The sequence below is a fragment of the Rosa chinensis genome, chromosome 6 (genome assembly GCF_002994745.2).
Source record: "Rosa chinensis cultivar Old Blush chromosome 6, RchiOBHm-V2, whole genome shotgun sequence".
In the NCBI taxonomy this organism is placed as follows: domain Eukaryota; kingdom Viridiplantae; phylum Streptophyta; class Magnoliopsida; order Rosales; family Rosaceae; genus Rosa; species Rosa chinensis.
In genome coordinates this window covers 25,472,903-25,498,050 of record NC_037093.1, presented here as the reverse complement: position 1 = coordinate 25,498,050, position 25,148 = coordinate 25,472,903, and the positions used below count along the sequence as shown (strand labels likewise).

General features: G+C 42.0%; 1 protein-coding gene across 1 annotated transcript; it reads left to right on the top strand.

The window, feature by feature from the left end:
- Positions 1-14,985: 14,985 nt before the first annotated feature.
- Positions 14,986-15,810, top strand: LOC112171115 (protein WUSCHEL-like). The gene is made up of 2 exons (XM_024308347.1): positions 14,986-15,469; positions 15,524-15,810. Exons 1-2 carry the CDS (start codon positions 14,986-14,988, stop codon positions 15,808-15,810), a joined length of 771 nt encoding a protein of 256 aa, XP_024164115.1.
- Positions 15,811-25,148: the final 9,338 nt, after the last annotated feature.

Genomic DNA, 25,148 nt, shown 5'->3' with positions numbered 1-25,148 from the left:
TGGTGCGGGACCGGGTGATTGCGAAGGAGAAGAAAATTGAGATCCTTCAGCGGGAGTCCGCAGCTAAACAATCTGAAATCAAGCGGCTGGAGGGTGAAGTCGCTCGCTTGGAGGCTGAGGGAAGCCGTGCTGCGGCTGCCGCTGTTGAATCGTACAAGCAGTCGGCGGAGCACAAGAAGGCGCTCAACGAAGCAGCCAAGGCCGGTGCCCTGGCCAATGTGGAGATGTTGCGGCAGAGAGGCGCCATTGACTGGGCGAAAGCTGCAATGCCGGTCGTGCAGCCGAGTAAGGAAGCGCCGCCGACAACAAGTACCGCTCCTACTGCCGCACCTGGTCCCGGAGTCTGCTCTAGTAGCAGGGAGAGTGGCGAGCCTCCAGAAGGCGGCTCCCAGCGGACGCCTACACAGTCCTAGGCCTCCCGTGCTGGGTTCTTGGCGGCCCACACCCGGGCGGATGGCACAATAGAGACTCCCAGTCCCACAGCCCGAGGGTCCGACCAGACGAGCCGCTCCGATCCTTCCCAGGCCACCGGTGGAACTACTGATGGTAGCGGGGCCGACCTGACAAACCCTGCCAACCCCGCCAACCCCTAAATAGGAGTAGGAAAGTTTTTTTTGTAGCCGTTGAGGCATAAATGATGTAATTCTGTTTTGAGATAAATGAAATTTGTTGGCACCCAAATTCCAAGTGTTTCTTTTTGTTTGTGATAATGTGTGTGCCGCTAGAAGTCTTGATACTTGCTTTTGGTCATGAATGAAACATTAAAGGAATTAAAATTGGTCCAAGTGCACAATGTAGCCGACGTAGTCCGCTGACTGGCGTTGCCAGATGCCCTCAGTGCTAGACTTGGTAACAATGGTTTGAATAATTCCTCGTTTCATTGATAGCTGTCTGAACAGCGTTTACAAAAGCGGGGTCGTACCCGTTGGGTAGCTTCCCTTAGCTAAATATTGAACAAAAATTTAGCTAAGTCAAGATGCTCTTGGGTAGCGGTATGACTATTTGTAGTAATACCGAAGGTGTTCGGTATTCCAAGGGTGGGTCGTTGTGATGCCATCCTTGTCCATTAAGTAGAAGGTGCCCGGGCTAACGACCTCTACAATTTTGTATGGACCTTCCCAAGTTGGGCGGAGTTTCGTTGGTGGGGGTATAACTTCTTTCATTACCCAGTCCCCCAGTTGGAGGTTGCGGGCCTTAACCCTGGCGTTGTAGAAACGTGATACCCGCCGCTTATTCTGGAGATTGCGCAAATGGGCTGCGTCTCGCTTTTCCTCTAGTAAATCCTTGTCGAGGTTAACGTCGTCGCTGTTGGTCTCGGGGCAGTAGCCTTCGACCCTAGCGGTTGGTTGGATTACCTCGATAGGCAGGACAGCCTCGGTCCCAAACATTATACAAAAGGGGGTTTCACCTGTGGCGAAGGTTGGGGTTGTTCTGATGGCCCACAGAACCTCCGGGAGCTTCTCCGCCCACAAACCCTTTGCCTCATCGAGCCGCTTCTGCAATAGTTTCTTGATTATCTTGTTTGCCGCCTCGACCTGGCCATTGGTTTGGGGATGGGCGACCGATGCAAAACGCATCTTGGTGCCCAGATTGGCGGTGAAAGAGATGAGTTCCTTATTGTTGAACTGTGTGCCGTTATCTGTGATGATTGCATGAGGGACACCGTAGCGGCAGTAGATGTTCTTCCAGAGGAAGTGGATTACCTTGGCGTTAGTTATTGCCGTCAGTGGCTCTGCCTCTATCCACTTGCTGCTGTAGTCAATGGCGACAATGATGTATTTGAATTGACCTTTGGCGGTTTGGAATTTTCCCATCAAGTCCAGGCCCCACGTTGAGTGAATCTAGGGGCTGACGATAACTGACAGAGGTCCCGGCGGAGCGTGTGGAAAGTCTGCAAATTGTTGGCATTTGTGACAGGATCTTGATATCCGCCGGGCGTCATCACCAAACGTAGGCCAAAAGTAGCCTTGTCGCATTGTGCGATTAGCCAAGGATCTGGCGCCTGAGTGATTTCCGCATTCCCCGCCCTGTATTGTTGCCAGCACGACCTTTCCCTCCTCTGGGGTTAGACAACGAAGGTTGGGGTGAGTGAATCCCTGGAGGTAAAGTTTGCCGCTCTGCATGTTGTAACGGGTTGCTCTCCGCTGGAGCTGCCGCGCCTTGATCTTGTCTTCTGGCAATGTCCCGTTGCGCTTGTATTGGATAATCTCGTCCATCCAACTAGGATTGGCCTCAATGCTAAAGATCTCCGCCAGGGTTTTGGTGATGCTTGGCCTGTCCAGGGATTCTACCCTTGTGTTTGCTGGGCTCTGGTGTGGTTGGGCGGTTGCCAGTCTTGCTAGTGAATCAGCCTTGGCATTCTTTTCCCTGGGTATTTGTGTGATGGTGTGGAACTTGAATTTCTTGAGCAGCGTTTTCGTGTATCCTAAGTATGCCGCTAACTGTTGATCCTAAGTACGCCGCTAACTGTTGATCCTTGGCCTAAAAGCTGTCGTTGACCTGGTTAACGACCAACTGAGAGTCGCTGAAGATGTTGACACTGTCGGCTCCTGAATCGATGGCGAGGAGTAGGCCGGCAATGAGTGCCTCATATTCCGCCATGTTGTTAGAAGCTTTGAAGTTGAATTTCAACGCATACTCGACGTTAAGCCCCCGTGGTCCTGTCAAGATGATTCCGGCACCGCTGGCCTTGGCGGAAGCGGAACCATCCACGTGTAGGTTCCAGTCCGATTGTTGGGGTGCTGGCTCTATGGCCGTAGCAATTTCTGTTCCGAGCGGTATATCGATCTTGGTTTCGGGCTGACGCTCGGTGAGCTCAGCGATGAAGTCTGCCACCGCCTGCCCTTTCAAGGCGGTTCGTGGTTTGTAATCAATGTCAAACTCGCTGAGCTCAATGGCCCACTTGCTGAGGCGCCCCGAATGTTCAGGGTTCTGCATAACTTGTCTCAGCGGTTGATTGGTTAGCACATGTATTGTATGGGCTTGGAAGTACTGGCGGAGGCATCTGGCGGCAACGATGAGTGCGAGAGCAAGCTGTTCCAATGGAGGATACCGTGCTTCTGCTCCATTCATGCCCCTTCCGGCATAGAAAACTGGGAGCTCGTCCTGGTCCTCCCGCCGGACGATGGCACAGCTAACCGCTGACTGAGATACCGCTAGGTAAATGTACAATGTTTCTCCTTGGACAGGGATGGAGAGGAGCGGTACTGCCGCCAAGTATTCCTTCAGACCTTGGAACGCAGCCTGGCACTCTGGGTTCCAGTCGATGACCTTCTTGTGGGTTGTTTTGAGGACTTTGAAAAATGGGGCACACCTGTCGGTCAGTCTGGAGATGAATCGAGACAGGGCGGTTAGCTTGCCCTGGAGGCATTGGACGTGCACCTTCCATTCCGGGTCCTTCAGGTTGAGGATGGCCTGTACCTTGTCAGGGTTGGCCTCGATGCCCCGTTCACTGACAATATATCCCAGAAATTTGCTGGCGGTGACGCCAAAGAAACATTTCTCCGGGTTGAGGCGCATGCCGTATGACAGGACCCGCCCCGGATTTCACCCTGAAATCCGAAGTGGCCCTGCGGGGCCCACCTTAGAAGAAATTCTACCAAAAATTTGGCGGAACTTCCCCTAAAATGGGCTACCCAAAACCTGTAGAAAGCATTTACACTTCTAAATCAAATCATCCTTATACTTCTGGAGCCACCCTGCTCCCCAACTCAACATCAATCTCCAATTCACAAAACACAAACCTCAACTTGAAAAACATAAATCTCATAGGTAATCAGAGCAATTCTAATAGAAAAGTAAATAAGGACAACCTAACTCAAAGGCAAACGCGGAAGCCATGCTGTTGACTATGCCTCAACTCCGTGTACGCCCGACCTCACTAATTCGCCTGCAAACTGGGCATTTGAAACCGAAGGGCCCAGGGGAAAGTATTGAAAACACGTTAGTGTGAGTGGACAAAAATAAGCAATTTTAAACAAAAGAGATTTTATACTTTCCCACATTTAATTTATTAAAAAAAATCTCCCGATGCATGCATTGATTTAGGAAAACGAAACAAAAGGAGTTCCGCTCAAGAAAACCGACTAGCCCCGCTAGTCCCAAACAACTGAAAGGAAGGATGAAAACTCCGATACTCAACAGAATAAGACCAGCCCCGCTGGTTAAACGGAAATCAGACTAGGCCCCGCTAGTCAAGTAATGATAGGATATGGGGAAGAAATATCACCATACGGGTAATGGAGCCTCCCAGGCTCTACCTACCCTCGACTGCCACTCACACATAGATTGTGCGAGGAGGAGAACTAATAACCTCGATTTCCACTCACACATAGATTGTGTGAGGAGGAGAACATTACCTCGACTGCCACCCACGTGAGGAGGAGAATAAATCACCTCGACTGCCACTCACAAACACAAAGTATGTGAGGAGGAGAATAAGCTACCTCAACTGCCACTCACAGACACAAAGTCAGTGAGGAGGAGACCTAATCACATGACCCGCGTATGGTGAGGAAAAAATCATCGAAAACCAGTAAATCCATATAGCATCCCCACATTTCTCACAAGATAGAAACCATGTATTCAACGACGTGACCCCGCACACCAAGATTACTCTCAATCTCAAAATAAATAAGTGAGAAATAGAAATAAATCGACGGCGTGTCCCACACGCCCAAAATATTCTCAAATCCGTAAAGGAAACCGGAAATTAGTATAAGCAAAATCGAGGTAAGAAAATAAATGCATGCATCAATATTTAAAAAATAAAAGTCCACTCACAGTACTATTCCGACTATCACGCATTCGTGTTCCGTCATCGAGCAATAGCTCGGTACGTCGTCCTGTACACAATTATATTCTGTGAATAATTATTCAACAATTTAATACGATTCCTAAAATCAATTCCTCACAATTACATCTCCCATTCTCTTCGGATTCAGCCCAAATTATACCACTAATACCAATTTGTTAATTTAAAGGTTCCAAGGCAGAACCGAGAGATATCCGACGGTCGGATTCTCGTAATTTCGATAATCAAAACCCTAAACTTCAAAAATTCATAATTAATTCCAAGTTTCTCCAAAAATTACCAAACTTCACATACAAGCTCTACACAATTTATAGGATTTAACTAGCTAAAAAAATAGAATTTAAATTACTGTTTAAACGCCACTACTGTTCACGCACACTACTGTTCACGCATGCACTGTTCATGCGCCGGCCAACTCCTCTTCCGGCCGCCAAATTTCAACCACATAATCATCTCAACATTCTAAGCATTTTTCATAACTATGACCAAGTGAGAAAATACCTTGAAGTGCTCCAATTTTGCCGATGAACACAAACCCGGAAATCTCCAAACCCACCAATTTGGAAATCCTTCAAATTCACCTTCCAAACGTGGAAATTTCAGCTAGAAGTCTTGAGAGAAGATGATCAGTGACTCGAGGCGCTCCTAATAGAACCAATTTTCCCATCGGAGATAGCCGAAAACTGGAGAATTTCACCGGAGAAGCAAATTGCTACAGTAACAATGATTGCATAAATTCGGGGTTTTCCGGCCAAATCACCGATACCCACTGATACCATCGTATAGAGGAGGAAGAGACGGTCCAAGGACAACTGGAATCACATCAATCGGACGCCGGACGGTGAAGAAATCGGAAAAAGAAAAAGGGAGGGCGACGCGGGGAAGAGGGAGAGGGGAGAGAGAGGGTCAGGGTAAGTTCTGAAATGGGATCTTACCTCGGTAAGTTTCCTTATATATAGAGAGTTACCATGAACAGTAAATTCACCTTTTCACTTATAACTTTCACATACGAACTCCGATTTTTACGTACCACATATGCACGCGCTCGGTTTAACGTCCTCTACAACTTTCATGAAGGAAAGTTTCTCAAATTTTGACCCGAACAAAAAGTCAACTTTTAGGGCCACTAAAAGTACCGAAACGATAGTAAAAGTGAAAATAGTTGTCATTTACAGTCCAAATGACTAGTAAACGGGTAAATTAAGATACGGGACGTTACACCGTAGGCCAAGAGGATGGTTATTATGATTTTCAGATTTGCCACATGTCCGCTGGCCTTTATACTTTTGACCAACATGTCGTCTACGTAGACCTCGATTATCTTGCCCAGATGTTCCGCGAACATGGCGTTCATCAGCCGCTGATAAGTTGCCCCAGCGTTCTTCAAACCGAAAGGCATCACATTGTAACAATATAGGCCTTTGTCGGTGGTGAAGGTGGTGCATTCCTGGTCGTCGGGATGCATCCTGATCTGGTTATAACCGGAAAAAACAACCATCATGCTGAGAAGCTCGTGTCCAACGGTTGCGTCGACGAGTTGATCGATGCGAGGTAACGGGAAGCTATCTTTCGAGCATGCCTTGTTAAGGTTTTTGAAGTCGACGCACATCCTCCACTTACCGCTAGACTTCTTGACCATAACCAGGTTGGAAATCCACTGGGGATAGATGACCTGGCGGATAAACCCAATGCCCTGGAGCTTGGCAACCTCCTCTCTGATAGCGCGGTACTTTTCTTCGTCGAAGGCTCTGCGTTTCTGTTTGATAGGGTAGAAGGATGGTTTGATGCTCAACTTGTGTGAGATGATTTCAGGGGAGATACCTGGCATGTCTGCATATGACCAGGCAAAGACTGTAACGTTGTCACGTAGGAACTGGGTGAGCTCCGCCGCCAGCTCTGGGTGTAAGATTGTTAGGTGTGTGGATCTGATTCCACCTACAATAAGGATTTGTTAATCCTTGATCAAAGAGGAGTTTTAATTTTTTCCTACCTACTTTGATACGCTAAAAGTAAGCGTATAATTTAACCTTGGAAATGTCATCGTTAGTATACGGTAAATAGGGATCGTTCTAATCCGGGGATTGAGGGTACACCTATCATTGTAAGACAAATAAAGAATTAAAATAAAACAAAGTATAATATTTACAAGAATATTTACAAGTAACTAAATAAGGGGGTTTTTAGACTTATTAAAATAAACAAAATACAAAAACACATATACAAGAAGGAAACGTAAGAAACAAAGATCAAAACCAATTCCATGTAATCAAACTCAATTCAAACCCTATAATTGATCATCTAAGTCATGAGAAAGAAGTTGATCATGTGAAACATTCGAAGCAAATGATTTCCCATATTTCCTTCAATATTTAATCTAAGTGAAAGCACCTAAATTAAACCTATTGAACATGCAATCATAGTCTAGAAAGCTAGCTACTCAAGAACACATTCAATGCATGAAGAACAAAGAAAGGATGTCAACCAAAGTGCACAACCTAGTTATGAATAAGTTCATCTATTTGCAATCCTCTTCAATTGAACTCGACCTTTGTCCAAAGCCTTTACTACTTATGAAATAGGTTCACAAAACTATTAGGTGAATTGTTTACCTAAATCTAGCACCAATTACATGCATATATCCTAAGTTGGCCACCAAAGAACATAAACATATAAAAGTTTTCTGTAAAGCAAATTCAATCGAACAAACTCACATAAGTAACTTAGAATCACAATCATAGAATTCGAAAACTTTATTTAAACATAGAAATTGGGCTTAAACTTTGCCCTAAACGTTATTGTTAACTAGACGGAAATTCATACGAAATCAAACAAGGAAACCAAAAATGATTACAAGGAAAAAGAATGAAGTACACCGTGAGTGGAGATGGAGATGGAAAGCTTGGACGTTGGGAACTTGAATCTTGGAAGTAAGTCTTCAAGGTGGATGATGGAGGTAGATCTTCACGGCTCCTTCTTCTTCTTCCTCTCCTTGCTTGAAGACGCAGAACTTGTAACTAGAGAATGGAGAGGGAGAGAGAGCTTTTATGTTTGGAATTATTTTCTGAATGAAGAGGTGTGTCTTGTGGTGTAGCATAGGGGGGTTTATATAGGGGAAGGCAAGGCTTCATGAATTTAATTTCTAAGGAATTTTCTGGTTGCACCACATAGCTCCAACCAATGAATTAATGTCACGTCAGCTCTGCCATGTCACTCAACCAATCAAAAAGCTCCAAAATAAATCCATAATCTTTCCAAATATATTATTGCTGATTTTCCCAAGATTTAATCTGATTTTATTCACTATTTTCGGCCAAATATCTAGGCATGAACCTAGACAATGTATCCGGACTCATTTTGGACCTTTTCTCCCTTAAATCTCTCCATGGCTTTATCCTTAATGTCCTCCCCTTGATTTTCTCTTGATTTTCACATTAAAATTGCAGATTTTATTCACTAATTTCAACCAACATATCTTGAGGGAATTGAGGAACGAATCTGGACTTGTTTTGAATCTTTTCTTCCTTAAAATTCTCCCTTGATATTCTCCACGTAATCTCCTTGATTTTCCATGCAAAAATCAGATTTAATCTCCCAAAATATCTCCCATGTCAACATGTGGTCTCCTAATGCCTTCAGGTTTCCTAGCCTCATCAGGATTCCTGCGTTGACTGAGATTCCTAGTCAGACCAGGAAAACTCCATTTCTTCATTTCAACTCCATTTATTCCAAGGTACCTAGAAAATAGAAACTTTTATTAAAATTACAAAAAATAGAAACTTTCTAAAGATGGAAACTTTCCTAAACAAGAAGGATTTATTTAAGGAAATAACTAAGTAAATATGAGGAAATAACAATTAAAACGTCGCATTAAAATGCTCCTATCATACTTACATAATCCTACTTGGTAATGGTTTCTATGTCTATTGGGAACAGGTTTCCAATGTCTTATATCTTCGGGTTAGATATCTATAACTAGGAGCATAGGTTGTAGTAGTATATCACATCTTGAAGCATTAAATAGAGAGAGCAAGTGAGGTCTTGAGAAGTTGGTGAGGACTTCTAGTGAGAGATTCTTGTATTATTGTTTGTGTATTCTTCTTCTTCTATAGTGATGTCACGCCCCGAATTTTTGAATAACCAATTCAAATCCGAAACATGAATAATTTCAATTACAAATAACGACCTGAATTTTTTTTCTCACAAACAACCACACTTCTCACCTCTCAATAATACAATAAACAAAATCCTCAAGTTATTTATTACAGCACACTCTCACCAATCAAATTGTAAGGCTCAATGAGCTTAACTCACCTCACTATTACAATTTCTGTAAATCTATAACAAATACTCTAACCCGCACGATCACCGCCCTGATTCTCCTGACCTGCAGGATTACCCGCTACACAATTTGAATAGTGTACCGGGATTGCAACAACACCAAACCCGGTAAGCTTTTGACAGCTCGTATGAGTAAACAAGAATGAACTGTTGATTTATTAAAATACATTTCCTATAACTCAAGTATAGAAATGTAGAAACATCAAAATTACAACGACCACCACAAAACCACTTCACTTTCTCACTCTCATATATATATATATATATATATATATATATATATATATAAATATACACACACACACACACACACACTTATGAGTCACTCCCCGTTACCCTCATAAGATCACTCAACATTTGGCAGACAGACTAGAGCTCTAACTGATCGTTTCCACCTACCCGGCGCGAGAGCGTGGTTCACGATTTAATGCTATTAGTTTCCACCTACCCGGTACAAGTGATACGCTTTGAGCAAGCGCATAATTTAACCCTGAAATGTTATCGTTAGTATATAGTAAATAGGGATCGTTCTATTCCGGGGATTGAGGGTACACCTGTAATTTCAAAAACAAATTAATAAAAGTAAAAAGTATTATTTACAAAAATAAAACAAAGAATAAAAATATATACAAATGAACACAAAAAGGGGGTTTTAGGATTATTAAATTAAAAACTAAAATAAATAAGATAAAGAAAATGTAAAAAACATAATTACACGAATGGAATGAGAGAACAAAGATCAAAACCGAAACTATGATCAAATTCGATTAAACCCTAATATTGTTCATCTAAGTCATGAGAAAGGAGTTGATCATGTGAAATATTCAAAAGCAAATAATTTCCCATTTTTTACTTTTCAGTGCTAATTAACCTAAGTGAAAGCACAAAGATTAATCCTATCAAACATGTAATCAAGCCCTAGAAAGCTAGTCAATCATGACATGTTTAACGCATTAAGAACAAAGAAAGGCTATCAACTCAAGTGTGCAACTTAGTATGAAAAAGTCCACCTAATTGCAATCCTCTTTAATTAAATTCGGTTTTTGTCCAAAACCTTTACTACTTCGATTCAAGTTACACAAAACAAAAAGTTGATTTCATGTTCTTAAATCTAGCACCATTCATAGCAAAACCCTAAGTGTTTCGAACCACATAAGATTAAAATACAAAAGATATCTATAAAGCAAATTTAATTAAACAAACTCACATAAGCAACTCTCGAATTACAATATAAGAGTCGAAATTCTCATTTAATCATAAAAATTCCAGAAATAATAACTTTGTTCAATCATGAATGTCAACTAAAACAAAACCAAAGAAATTCAAAGCAAAGGTTACAAAGTAGAGGTCGAATTACACCGTGGATGGAAGATGAGGATGGATGATTTTCGTTGTGATCCTTGAAGCTTGAAAGCAAGTCTTCAATGGTGGATGGTGGAGGAATAGGTCACGGCTCCTTCTTCTCTTGCTTCGGCCTTGCTTGAAATCCGTGGCTTGCTTTAGAGGATGGAGAGAATTTTCTGAATGAAGAGGTGTTTGTTGTGGTGGTGTTGTTGTGTGATGGTGTCTTTAATTGTTTAGAGAATGCTCCTATTTATAGGAGGATGGCAACTTAGTCTCCAAGTCTTCAAGATTGATCCACACAACATTAGCCAATCAGAGAACGCCACGTCAGCTCTGCTATGTCATCCAACCAATAAGAAACCTCCAATTTAACACCTTGATTTAGGGAGATTATTTTTGAATTAATTGCATGATTATTTTCTGATTTATCTCCTCAAATAACTATCCAATCATGCCACACAGCTTCGACCAATCACAGAATGCCATGTCAGCTCTGCCATGTCACTCAACCAATCAAAAAGCTCCAAAATAAATCCATAATCTTTCCAAATATATTATTGCTGATTTTCCCAAGATTTAATCTGATTTTTCTCATAATTTTGGCCAAAATACTCTTGAGTGAAAATAGGAATGAATCTGGACTTGTTTTGGACCTTTTCTCCCTTAAATCACTCCATGGCGTCATTATCCTTGATCCTCTCTTGATTTTTGACATTAACTCCATGATTTTCACATTATTTCCATGATTTCCCATGCAAAAATCAGATTTAATCTCCCATAATATCTCCCACGTCATCATGTTGTCTCCTAATGCCTTCAGGTTTCCTATCCTCATCAGGATTCTTGCGTTGACTGAGATTCCTAGTTGGACCAGGAAAACTCCATTTCTTCATTTCAGCTCATTTCTTCTCCATTTATTTCAATGTACCTATAAAATAAAAACTAAATTAAAAATGATTAAATAAAGTAAATAACTAAGAAAAATATGAGGAAATAATTATTAAAACATCGCATTAAAATGCTCCTATCAACAAGAGCGTGGTTCACTAATAGATGCCATGGTCACCCCCGTGACCTATTGATCTCCATAGATCAATATATCTCAACAACTCAACAATTTATTGTTTCTCAAACAATAAAACTCAACACCTTACTATATGATGCCATGGTCACCCCGTGAACTATTGATCTCCACAGATCAATATATCTCAACAACTCAACAATTTACTGTTTCTCAAACAATAAAACTCAACACCTCACTATATGGTTTCCTCAACAAAAATCCATCAATACATATATATTTTTCATGTAAATAATATATGTACATAGACATTCGCACAGGAATGCCTATTAATACCAACTATAGATCTCGTACAATAAAGCAATAAATTCCTTTTTATAAACAAAATCATTTTCTTACCTGTGAGCCGTAGCCCTATGAACCGTAGTTGATCGAGTTCATATTTTTCAAAACAATTATTTAATTCAAAACAATTTCCACAAATAAACATAAATATTTAGAACTTCGGTTCGTGAATGAACCATGTGCGGTTTACTCACCTCTACTCCCGCTGCGTCTTCTTAACAGCTCAAAATACGATTCGCAATCGTCCACCAACTCAATCGTCAATCACCTAATCAGATACGATCTTAACTTAGCAAATCAATCATAAACCACACATATACGGAAATCCAACGGTCGGATTCTAAATTAAACGATGATCCAACGGTCGAATCGAAATTATATGATGATCCAACGGTCGGATCCTCACAGATCGTCTTTAGGATCATCCTCCAAAATTATCACAAAGATCCAACGGTCGGATCTTCCTGAATCTTCCTTATAAACATCTCCACAAAATTTTATGAAAATCTGACGGTCGGATTCTCACGAATCGTACTCCGAATCACTATTTTACAATTATACGAAGATCCAACGGTCGGATCTTCGCCCATGACCACACAAGGTCACTGGGACAGTCATACGATCAACATATCAAAACTACAAGTCCATCGGACGGTCCGAACTTCACAGATCACTAATCGAACAATTGAAATTGATCGAAATCGTAAAATTCATAACTAAATCATAGGATATCCAAAAATTATGAATTATATATGCAAACGATCGTCTTGAAATGTAGAATCTAAAAATGTAAGGAAATCACATTTTTGACCCCCGGAAAAGGGCCGCCGGAGTTAGGGCAGAGCCGCCGCCGACCACCGCCAATGGTGTCGGGGCCAGGCTGCTCCTCTTCATCTCATCAAGCCCAACCACTTTCCTAACTAGCATGAAGTCTGAAAATGAACGGAAGTGGTCGAAAATTACCTAGAACAGTTGAACTTGGCCGGAAATTTTCCAGAAACCGGCGAGAATTGCAGAAACCGGCGAGAATGATTTCGACGTAAAAACTTCAACTTCAGGCCTTAATCCCTTCTAGAGAGTTGTTAATAACATTAGGAATAACTCACTGTTTCAAGAATCACTCAAAACAAAGCTCTACAGCTCGAGATATCTTGATCGAAAGTTTCGGTGGCCGGAAAAATTCCAGAATCCGGCGAGCTTGAGTTCCGACGTAAAAACTTCAACCTCAGGCCTCGATCCCTTCTTTATAGTTGTTAAGAACCTCAAGGCGAGCTCACTGGTTCAAGAATCACCGAAAGAAGTGGTCTGTAACTCGAGATATCCGGATTTGAAGGTGGTTTTCGATCTAAAACCGGTCGAGCTCCGACAAACGTGAAATCATTCTACCCAGGTCTGGTCCTTCTTGGTGCTTGTTCAGAAAGTTGAGGCGAGTCCAATGAGCTAAAAATCAAGAGAATTGGTGGCCTGTAGCTCAAGATATCGAGATCGAACCAAAACGAGCTCAAAATGGAACCGTGTCCTCCGCCGCCACTGCCGGCTGTGTTGCGGTGCAAAACTGCCACTGGAAACTGCTCAAGGTCAAGGCGAAGCTATAGGAAGTGGTCTGGTCTTAATTGGTGGCCGGTGGAGGGAGAGAGAGCTAGGCCAACTTTGCTCTGTTTTCTGGTGGCTTTCGGAGGAGAGAGAGAGAGAGAGAGAGAGAGAGAACAATTCTCTTTGTTGTTTCTGAGCTCCCACCTTCCACTACTTACAATCAAACTACTCCCCACAATGCTCAAAATCCGGAACCCACTACTCTTTGTTTCACTTTAACAAAAAGGTGGTTATTACAATTTACCCTCCTTAAACAAATTTCGTCCCGAAATTTAAGCGCAGGTCGATTTCTCCCGATTAAGGTTTTCTGTATTTCATACAGAATACTAACAAACCATCAAATCTCCATCTGTACTAAAACTGTGGTAATCTACAAAGCTACAGCCCTATGTATAAAAATACATCCCAATAGCCACTAAATCAATCCATCACTGGTGTAAACCCATCCAACAAGAACCACAAATGAAATCCTCATTTCCACTTAAGTCATCAACATGACATTCCTTCACCGCATCATTTCTCAAAATTACAACACAACAATAGAAATGCATCACTCAAAACAAATCATCCCCAAAGCACGCCAATAAAATATGACACCCAGTGATGATGACTTGGGCTTGCTCAATCCTTGGCAAATCACTAGGGCTAGCAGTTTGGGCCAAAGAAACTGAACCAACTGCAAGTCGAATCGGCCCAAACCAATTTGGGCTGAAAACTCGGCCCACCAACCTTCGGCTCGGCTCGGCTACAGTATGAAGCTTTACATACTGTTATGTATACTGTACTGACCGTATATACATCTGTATATCGAGCATATACGAGATCCAAAAATATTTGTAGAAGGTAAGGTTCGAACTCCCGACCCTATACACCAAGGCTTTGCTCCCAACCACTGAAGCAAGAGCTGCTTTCATTACTATAAGCACACGCTTTTATATTTATTATGTCCTAAGCGAACATAATTAAAATATAAGGGAGGCAAGGTTCGAAACCCTAACCTGTTGCACGAAAACTCTGCTCCCAACTATATTTATTATGTCCTTATTGTTATCCATATCATTCCTTTTATTTACACCAAGCTGTTTCAGCAATCAGTCCCAAAATACTCAAAACTGTTGCAGAAATCCGGCCCATGAATTTCTCCAAAACTATTTCAAATTCCAGCCCATCGGGCCTCCACCCACAACTACAGTGAGGGCATTGATCCGAGACAAGCCCTCGCACACTCCACATGCCATGACTTGTCTTTTCTGAGATTTTAGTGCGATTTGAAGATAATATTGAAAATGAAAAAGTAACCTCTTCGAAAACAGGTTGGTTCCCCCACGCGCCAACACTGCTTTCTTTTTCGAGATTTAGGGATATTTTATTCAAGATTCACTGACGGTTGGGTTGACTCGTCGATTGTCCAATAATGGGTGGAGATTTTTTTATGCCCTGTTTCAGATACTCCAATAATTCTAACAACAATCTTTCTTAATCGCTTACCATCAGCTTTCTTCAATTCTCGCATTCTCTCAAACCATCACCAATGGAACCACAAACCCTGCAACCAACCGAGGATGGAGGAAGCAATAAAGCAGTCGAGAGTAGTGCTAATATGCTTCCCAGGTGGAGCGGTACCAGGTGGACTCCTACTACAGATCAGATAAGAATCCTCAAGGAGCTTTACTACGACAAGGGAGTTAAGTCCCCAACTGCAGAGCATATTCAGAGGATCTGTCTCCAGCTGAACCAGTATGGAAAGGTTGAGGGCAAGAACGTCTTTTTTTGGTTCCAGAATCTCAAGGCTCGGGAGAGGCAGCAGAAGAGGTTGACTTCAGATGTTCATGTGCCCATGCAAAGATCAGGGCTTGCTGGTGGATCCATAAATCTTAATTTTGGGTCAACTAGTTCTACTGGTATTGATGGATCCATTGATCTTAATTTTGGGTCAACTAGTTCTACTGGTGTTGGTGGATCCATTGATCTCAATGTTGACCCATATTCTTCCTCATCCTTCAGTAGTAGTACTAGTACTACTTTCCTTGAAATGAATGAAGAACAAACTGTCATGGAACAATGAGGAGAAGATCACCAGGAGATTGAAACCCTTCCACTGTTTCCCATGCACGGTGAGGACATCTTTGGCAACATGAAGACTACTTCCGAGGGAGGTAGCGGCTATGGCTACCACTTCAGTGGCTGGGGCGGCTACAACGATGGCTCTCGCAATTCCCTTGAGCTCAGCCTCGACTGCTCTGGTGCTGCTGACGGCTATGGCTACAACTCCGATGGCTGGGGTGGCTACAACGGTGGCTCTCGCATTTTCCTTCAGCTCAGCCTTAACTGCTCCGGAGCTGCTGACTTAGCTTAGTGTAGTTTTTTTTTTTTTTTTTTTTTTGCAACTGAATTCAATAAGACTGAATGAATGTGGTAGTCTCTTCTTTAAAACAAACCAACAACGACATCATGGGTCGAACCTTGGTCATTCCTTGCTCTTTCAAAACCTTCGCCAACTCTACTGCACGCCTCTTTCATAATGATGTATCACAAACAATCATTCAAAACCTAACAATCAATTAAGTCACACAGAAGTCTAGCTAGCATCATCTGAGTCAAACCAAACACAAAACAATTTCGTCGCTAGAGTCAGGGATTAATAAAGCTAAACACTTCCCATTCAAAAACATCTATAGAGCGCCAAACTTAACACCTCTTACACTCATGATCTTTAGAACTAGAACACTAACATATCCTTCGTACCAAATCTCATCATGGTCATGCTTCACCTTAAAGAAGAGATATAACTATATTCTTCTTCTTCTCCGTGTTCGTACGTCATGTCTTAGTAGGTATCCCTAATCTCGATCCATGGAGAAGTACTAGCTCTAATGAATCTCTACTCAAGTAAACTCTCACCTTGAACTTTAACTCCTTAAGTTTAGTTGGTGTCATCCAATAAGGCGCCATTAATATAGGTATCAAACCTAGTATCACCTCGATAACAAACTCCACTACCCTCCTTAGAGGTAACATAAGTATTTCCAAATTTACATCACTAAGCTCGACAACCACAACAATCTCTTCCCTAACCGCAACACTACTCACAAGCTCCACATGAGTCAAGAATCCTATTCAATGGCTAACACCCTAACCAAAACAAGTTCTATTAAATGGTTACGTCATGCTAAAGGGAAGCATTCAGCCCCAGCTGAGACTTTATGGCCAACTCTTTGCATCCATTTGTCTCCTAAACCAATATAGTCTTGAGAATTTTGTCTCATAATCTCTCACACTCCTATCATCTTGAGTTGGTGAAATAAATTCTCTTTCCAACTACTCCTAGATTCTCAATCTCTTTCACGACTTCAAACCGAGAATAACATCCATCACATCAACTACAGGTGGAACTGGCAACTCAACCTCTGAAGCCTCCACCTCATCCTCAACTGTCTACATATAAGGATCTTGTCCCTACACAAAACTCTATCACGATATCAACGGATCGTCCAATCCCTGCTTACAGGTGTCCTACCACTTTAGAATACAATTAAGATAAAGTCTAGCTTTATCTAGCCCCCATAAAATTCTCTATCACACAAACTACCACTAAAGCACTACAAGCACTGCCATAAAAACTGCTACAAAATCACTACTGGCACCGCCACAAGGCTGCCACACAAGCACTACTACACAAGCTGCCATATGCACAGGTCTACTATAGATATCAGGGAAAAACCCATACTTTTACTCATAACTTTTCCTTCTAAAAGTTCATCACATTGTGTATATAGCGTCACTACAAAACCTTCTCAATCTATACTAATAACTCAATCTCACACAAGATTAGCATAGTTACCTTAAAGCCGCTTTAAACACGTATCTCATGTCAATTACCAAAACTCCACTAAGACGTCTCGTTACAAAACAAGACATCTAATCCTTGATACGTACATCCCATCCAAAAACATCTGTACATCCAACTTAAGAAGGCAAAATTTCTATCAATTAATACTCGTATCCACTTTAGATACGTGCATAGGTCAACACCATGCCTTCAACCAAACACTTCAACATCCAAAAGAACCTCATTTCCATAAAACAATTCTCACTGACTCAACAAAGTTAAATCCGGAGGTTTCCATTCCTTGAAGATTGTAATTCGCAGCAACTAAACTTATTCTAATACGAACCTACAAGACAACTCTACGGTTCTAAGTACTACTCCTTCGAATATCCATCACTTAAGAAGCATAGTATGCTTGGCTAATACATGTATAACACTTAAAACACAGTATAAGTCAAATACAAGTCCATATTAACCAAGTCAATACTACAGGGAAGGTATTCACGTTCCTAAAATGACTTAGCGGCCTAAACAACTCCCAACACTCACACATACCCAATGACTTAGCCAATACCGAAGAGCACACGATGGGGATCCGTTGCAGACGGGCCATCACTCGGAAGGTATTGATACATCACCGAATATGTACCTTACGCCCTGATACCAAACTGTCACGCCCCGAATTTTTGAATAACCAATTCAAATCCGAAACATGAATAATTTCAATTACAAATAACGACCTGAATTTTTTTCTCACAAACAACCACACTTCTCACCTCTCAATAATACAATAAACAAAATCCTCAAGTTATTTATTACAACACACTCTCACCAATCAAATTGTAAGGCTCAATGAGCTTAACTCACCTCACTATTACAATTTCTGTAAATCTATAACAAATACTCTAACCAGCACGATCACCGCCCTGATTCTCCTGACCTGCAGGATTACCCGCTACACAATTTGAATAGTGTACCGGGATTGCAACAACACCAAACCCGGTAAGCTTTTGACAGCTCGTATGAGTAAACAAGAATGAACTGTTGATTTATTAAAATACATTTCCTTTAACTCAAGTATAGAAATGTAGAAACATCACAATTACAACGACCACCACAAAACCACTTCACTTTCTCACTCTCATATATATATATATATATACACACACACACACACACACACACACACTTATGAGTCACTCCCCGTTACCCTCATAAGATCACTCAACATTTGGCAAACAGACTAGAGCTCTAACTGATCGTTTCCACCTACCCGGCGCGAGAGCGTGGTTCACAATTTAATGCTATTAGTTTCCAGCTACCCGGTACAAGAGCGTGGTTCACTAATAGATGCCATGGTCACCCCCGTGACCTATTGATCTCCACAGATCAATATATCTCAACAACTCAACAATTTATTGTTTCTCAAACAATAAAACTCAACACCTCACTATATGATGCCATGGTCACCCCGTGACCTATTGATCTCCACAGATCAATATATCTCAACAACTCAACAATTTACTGTTTCTCAAACAATAAAACTCAACACCTCACTATATGGTTTCCTCAACAAAAATCCATCAATACATATATATTTTTCATGTAAATAATATATGTACATAGACATTCGCACAGGAATGCCTATTAATACCAACTATAGATCTCGTACAATAAAGCAATAAATTCCTTTTTATAAACAAAATCATTTTCTTACCTGTGAGATATGAACCGTAGTTGATCGAGTTCATATTTTTCAAAACAATTATTTAATTCAAAACAATTTCCACAAATAAACATAAATATTTAGAACTTCGGTTCGTGAATGAACCATGTGCGGTTTACTCACCTCTACTCCCGCTGCGTCTTCTTAACAGCTCAAAATACGATTCGCAATCGTCCACCAACTCAATCGTCAATCACCTAATCAGATACGATCTTAACCTAGCAAATCAATCATAAACCACACATATACGGAAATCCAACGGTCGGATTCTAAATTAAAAGATGATCCAACGGTCGGATCGAAATTATATGATGATCCAACGGTCGGATCCTCACAGATCGTCTTTAGGATCATCCTCCAAAATTATCACAAAGATCCAACGGTCGGATCTTCCTGAATCTTCCTTATAAACATCTCCACAAAATTTTATGAAAATCTGACGGTCGGATTCTCACGATCAACATATCAAAACTACAAGTCCATCGGACGGTCCGAACTTCACAGATCACTAATCGAACAATCGAAATTGATCGAAATCGTAAAATTCATAACTAAATCATAGGATATCCAAAAATTATGAATTATATATGCAAACGATCGTCTTGAAATGTAGAATCTAAAAATGTAAGGAAATCACATTTTTGACCCCCGGAAAAGGGCCGCCGGAGTTAGGGCAGAGCCGCCGACGACCACCGCCAATGGTGTCGGGGCCAGGCTTCTCCTCTTCATCTCATCAAGCCCAACCACTTTCCTAACTAGCATGAAGTCTGAAAATGAACGGAAGTGGTCGAAAATTACCTAGAACAGTTGAACTTGGCCGGAAATTTTCCAGAAACCGGCGAGAATGATTTCGACGTAAAAACTTCAACTTCAGGCCTTAATCACTTCTATATAGTTGTTAAGAACATCAGGACGAACTCACTGTTTCAATAATCACTCAAAACAAAGCTCTACAGCTCGAGATATCTTGATCGAAAGTTTCGGTGGCCGGAAAAATTCCAGAATCCGGCGAGCTTGAGTTCCGACGTAAAAACTTCAACCTCAGGCCTCGATACCTTCTTTATAGTTGTTAAGAACCTCAAGGCGAGCTCACTGGCTCAAGAATCACCGAAAGAAGTGGTCTGTAACTCGAGATATCCGGATTTGAAGGTGGTTTTCGATCTAAAACCGGTCGAGCTCCGACAAACGTGAAATCGTTCTACCCAGGTCTGGTCCTTCTTGGTGCTTGTTCAAAAAGTTGAGGCGAGTCCAATGAGCTAAAAATCAAGAGAATTGGTGGCCTGTAGCTCAAGATATCGAGATCGAACCAAAACGAGCTCAAAATGGAACCGTGTCCTCCGCCGCCACTGCCGGCTGTGTTGCGGTGCAAAGCTGCCACTGGAAACTGCTCAAGGTCAAGGCGAAGCTATAGGAAGTGGTCTGGTCTTAATTGGTGGCCGGTGGAGGGAGAGAGAGCTAGGCCAACTTTGCTCTGTTTTCTGGTGGCTTTCGGAGGAGTGAGAGAGAGAGAGAGAGAGAGAGAGAGAACAATTCTCTTTGTTGTTTCTGAGCTCCCACCTTCCACTACTTACAATCAAACTACTCCCCACAATGCTCAAAATCCGGAACCCACTACTCTTTGTTTCACTTTAACAAAAAGGTGGTTATTACAAGTGAAACCCAAGTAACCGGGGAACATAGGCAAAGTTCTTTGCTAAACTTCGTTAACAAGTTTGTGTGTTCGTGTTCGTTTTCTCGATCGTTTATCTATATTGTTTTCCACTTGTCTGCTTTCACAAGAGGAATTCTAGGTCGAATTCCAAACATGATCCTTAAGCTTTCAAGATGGCTAGAGCTCGTGCTAGATGGTTTACGCCCTTTTAGGTCGTATAAGTATTTATCTTGATGGTGCTTTCTATGCTGTTACTTTTGAAGGTTGTGTGGGTACAATTGCTAGAGGCAGAAATGGTTAATGTTTGGGAGTTAGGTTCAAATATGTGCAACAATCCAGTTCATCAACGCATGTAGAGCTGCTGGAAGGCTTTGAGACTGTGGTTCTTGCTTGTGATTTAGGAGTGTAGAATGTAACATTTGAATTTGGTTGTGCTCAATTGATGCATTCTGTTTCTTTTCCCAAAGATTCATGGCCATCTTTGAGTCTACTATACAGGGACGTGAAGCTTGGGTTCAATGCATTGAGTGGTAGTTTTTAAACCTATTTATAGGGTGAAAAATGAAGTTGCACACCATCATACTGGGTGGTCACTTTGAAATAAGTTGAGTTCTTCTTTTAGTAATCCTTCAAGTTTCTTGGTGGATATTTTGATCAATGATTGTACTTAAGTCCGAGTAATAAAACTGTTTTTTGTTTCTTCAAAAAAAGAAAAAACAATGTGCTAGAAAAAAAACTACAACACTAACCACCAACCATAACTGGATCAAGATAACAAGATCTGCCTAAAAACCCTAAACTCCGAAGCGGCCCTGTAGGGCAAACCTTAGTAGAACTTCTATAAAAAATTTAGCAGAACTTCCCCTAAAAATGGTGTTAATGCTCAGATTACCGCTAGCAGGTGTCGGCTTCTAATAACGTGGACAAGGGTCAAAATCTTCTGATATGTTTGTAAAGCAACAGGATGCCTCTATCTGTCAAGAGAAATACAATTGCGTCAAGCGGGGAGACTGCAGTTGGCGGTCTTCGCTCCTCCAATGCTAAAGTCAGACAATGTATTTATATTGACAGAGCAGTGATACGTATCCATTAAATGCGTAATCAATGAAGAGAGAGGAGTGAACCTTTTTATAGGTAAAGAGATGAGTTACCTCATTCTTGTTTTTGATGTGAGACTGATATGTCTTAGTATGATGGTCTTTAGTCTTCCTGTAGGGATGACATTGGGCGGCGCGTCAAGATGTGTTTGGCCTAAGGCCAACTTGTCGGTGGAGGTTGGTTTGCTGTGTTTTCGAGGGTTATTCCAACAATGGATGATAGACTAATTCATGAGCTGATTATGGCCGACAGTACCATGTAGGTACAAGTCCCCCAATCTCCAGTCAAGGAGGGATTCTTGGTTAGGGAGTTACTGTCGCTAAGGTGAAGCCCCAGGCAACATGTCGGGCATAATCAGTGTGAGTGCACCGTCAACCATAGATTTCGTCTGAGCGAGTGCTTTTGCCCGTTTGGGTGGGCCCATGCTAGGCCCCCCAGGGAATGCCTCACTTCCAGGCTAAAAAAGACCTCTATTTGGTCTGGTAATTGTTTGGTAAGGGGAGCTGTATGACAGCCTTAGGCGGTAGGTAGAGAACCTACTCTTCTTATGCATTAGTGTCGGGAATGTAACGACCTGATCATTGGCTTCCATAGACTGTGTTAGCTTGTCCCTTACTGTTTTCCTGGGGAGATCACTTGACTACAATGCCTCGGAGAGGTTACTGTCTAATTGTTCGTGGCAGAAGTATGCTGGCAGGGACTTCGCCGTTTAAGCCTGAGCTTGGCGGAGAAGGTAGTGATGTTGCAGGCCATGTAGGTATACCACCTTCAGCTAAGTAAGGATTTTAGCAGGATAAGTGAATTTGACCAACAAGATATTTTGGGGTTTGACACCGGAAAGCAGACTTTGTTGGTAGAAAAGAGTGCTTGTTAGCGGGGAACAAAACCTGTTAGTGGAAAACAACACTTGTTGACGGAAAACAATTAGTGATAGCAGGGGCGAAGCCAGTGGTTGAGAGTAGATTTTGCGCCTTAGACAGGAACTTGTTAGAGTATGGATACTGTTAGCAGGCAAAAGGTTTGTTGACGAAGAGAATTTTGAACTTTGAATTTTATGGAGAGTTGGAGTTATCTTCTAACAGGGAAGATGACACATGGTGACATTTTACTGGGTTAGCGGGTGCTGGTACATCGTTTCATCATAAATGGGGTATCATGATTACGTAGGTTACCGAGGCGACGTCTCGATATAACTGGTGTAATTATAATGTGGTGGGATACGTAGCACGATCTTGTAAGGTGGATATTTCGAATAGACAGTGGAGATTTGTCAGAAGACTTCGTATTTAAGGGATGAATGAAGAAGGTTTCTCACAGTGTTAATGCTCAGGATACCGCCACTAGGTGTCGGCTTCTGGTAACTAGGACGAGGGTCCAATCTTCCGATATGTAGAGAATTCAAGAAGTCCCGCTATCTGTCAAGAGAAATACAATGGCGTCAAGAGGGGAAACCATAGTTGGCTGTCTTCGCTCTTTTGATGCTAAAGTTAGACAATGTATTTATATTGACAAAGTAGCAGTCTATAGCTATTAAATTCGTAATGAATGAAGAGAAAGAAGTTGACCTTTTATAGATGAAATAGTGAGTTGCCTTACTGTTCTCGATGTGGGATTGATATGCTTCAGTCTGATGAATTTTGGTCCTTTCCACAGAGATGACTTTGGATGGCACATATCAGTGCGTCGAGGCATGTTTCGGCCTACAACTGGTTTGTCGGTGAAGGTTGTCTTGTTGTGTTCCCGGAGGTCACACCACCAAGGTCAATCCGACAAAGTGATATGGTCTGGTATAAGTGCTGATTATGGCCGGCAGACGCCATGTATGTACAAGTCCCCACTCAAGGAGGGAATTCTTGGTTGGGAAGTTATCACCACTAAGGCAGAACCTTAGGTTACATGTCGAGCATAATCAGTGCAAGTGCATCGTCAACCATGGACTTTTTGTCTGAGAAAGCGCTTTTGCCCTTTCAAGTGGGCCCCTGCTTGGCCCTCCAGCGAGTCCCCCACTCCTTGGCTAAGAAAAACCTCCATTTGGTGGGATGACTGTTTAGTGAAGGGAGCTACTTGACAGCTTGAGGCGATGGGTAGCTATCCGACTCTTTTGGTGCCTTAGCGTCGGGAGTTTAATGACCTAATCAGTGGCTGTCGTAGGCTACATTAACGCATCCCTTACTCTTTCCCGAAGGTGAAAACTTGACTACACCGCCTCGTAGAGGTTTGTGTACTGATAATAAATGGGGTGTCCATTGTTGGGTATTTCCTACTAAGTATGGATTATGTCGGTTAAGACGACTGTGTTGTTTTTGGCGGATGGAGTGACGATGTTAGATAAGTAGGTTCGTTAGTGGTTGATGGGCTATGAACCGGTAATGAAACTAGTTCCCTACGAGGAGGTCAGTTGTCGACAAACTGATGTGTTGACGGTTCATATGTTGTTAGTACAAACAGGATGTTAGCGGTAAAACAAGGTTGTTAGCGGTGAAACAAAGATGTTGGCGGGGAGACCAGATTTGTAGCGATAGATCGTCACTTTATTTGGCAATCTTAGTGGAGAATGCTCTACTTAGTGGGTAGCAGCCTTGCAAGACGGTGGTTTTTTGAATTTTTTTAGTTTTTCGTTAGGATTTGGAGTGATCTTCTGACAGGGTTGGTGACACATGGGGTTACTGATAGGGGTGGTGTGTGCGGGTGCGTCATTTCGCAGCCATTGTTGTTTCTTCATAAATGCAGCATTATGACTATGTGGGTTTTATCGAGGCGACGCCTCGGTTAGTGAGGGTACATGGTGTAATCCTGGATGGCGGTTACTTTTCGGTGACGGTGGAGATGTGTCGACAAAGTTTATATTTAAGGGGGAAATGAAGCTACCCCTCTTCATCTTCTTCGCCAAGAGAGTGAGAGAACCAGAGAGTGGGTGATTGGAGTAACGTCAATCGAGTGGAAGAGAGAGAAAAATCGAGTGAATTAAGAAAGACGAAGTCGCCTTTGGCTTGTACTACTCGGTTGTTCTTCAGTCTTCGCTTTGGCAAATTCGAGGTATGCCTTATGTTTCTAAGATTTTGTGTTCTTGGTTTGGTTTTCCTTTGTTTATGAATGCATGTGCCTCGTAGGTATAGTAAAGATATGTTTGTGGTTTGATGTTGTTTTGTGTCTAAGGGTCTGAGAATTTTTGGGTTTTCTGGGATTTTGGTGGCTTATTTTCTGGGTTTTGAACGGTTGTATATGAGTTCTTGTGATTAATGGCATGGGGTAGGTTTAGATCTAACTTGACTGCTAACTTCTAGGTTTAGAGGGTTTGTGTGGCATGTCGGCCGTTATCAATATTTCAAGTAGCGAAGAGTCTGACGTGTCGTCGCTTAGCTTGACGGAGAGAAACTTGATTGACTTGTT

Coding starts and splice junctions, on each gene's coding strand:
- LOC112171115 (XM_024308347.1), top strand. CDS start 14,986: ATGGAACCACAAACCCTGCAACCAACCGAGGATGGAGGAAGCAATAAA. Junction 15,470..15,523: donor ATCCTTCAGTAGTAGTACTA/GTACTACTTTCC, acceptor AACAATGAGGAG/AAGATCACCAGGAGATTGAA.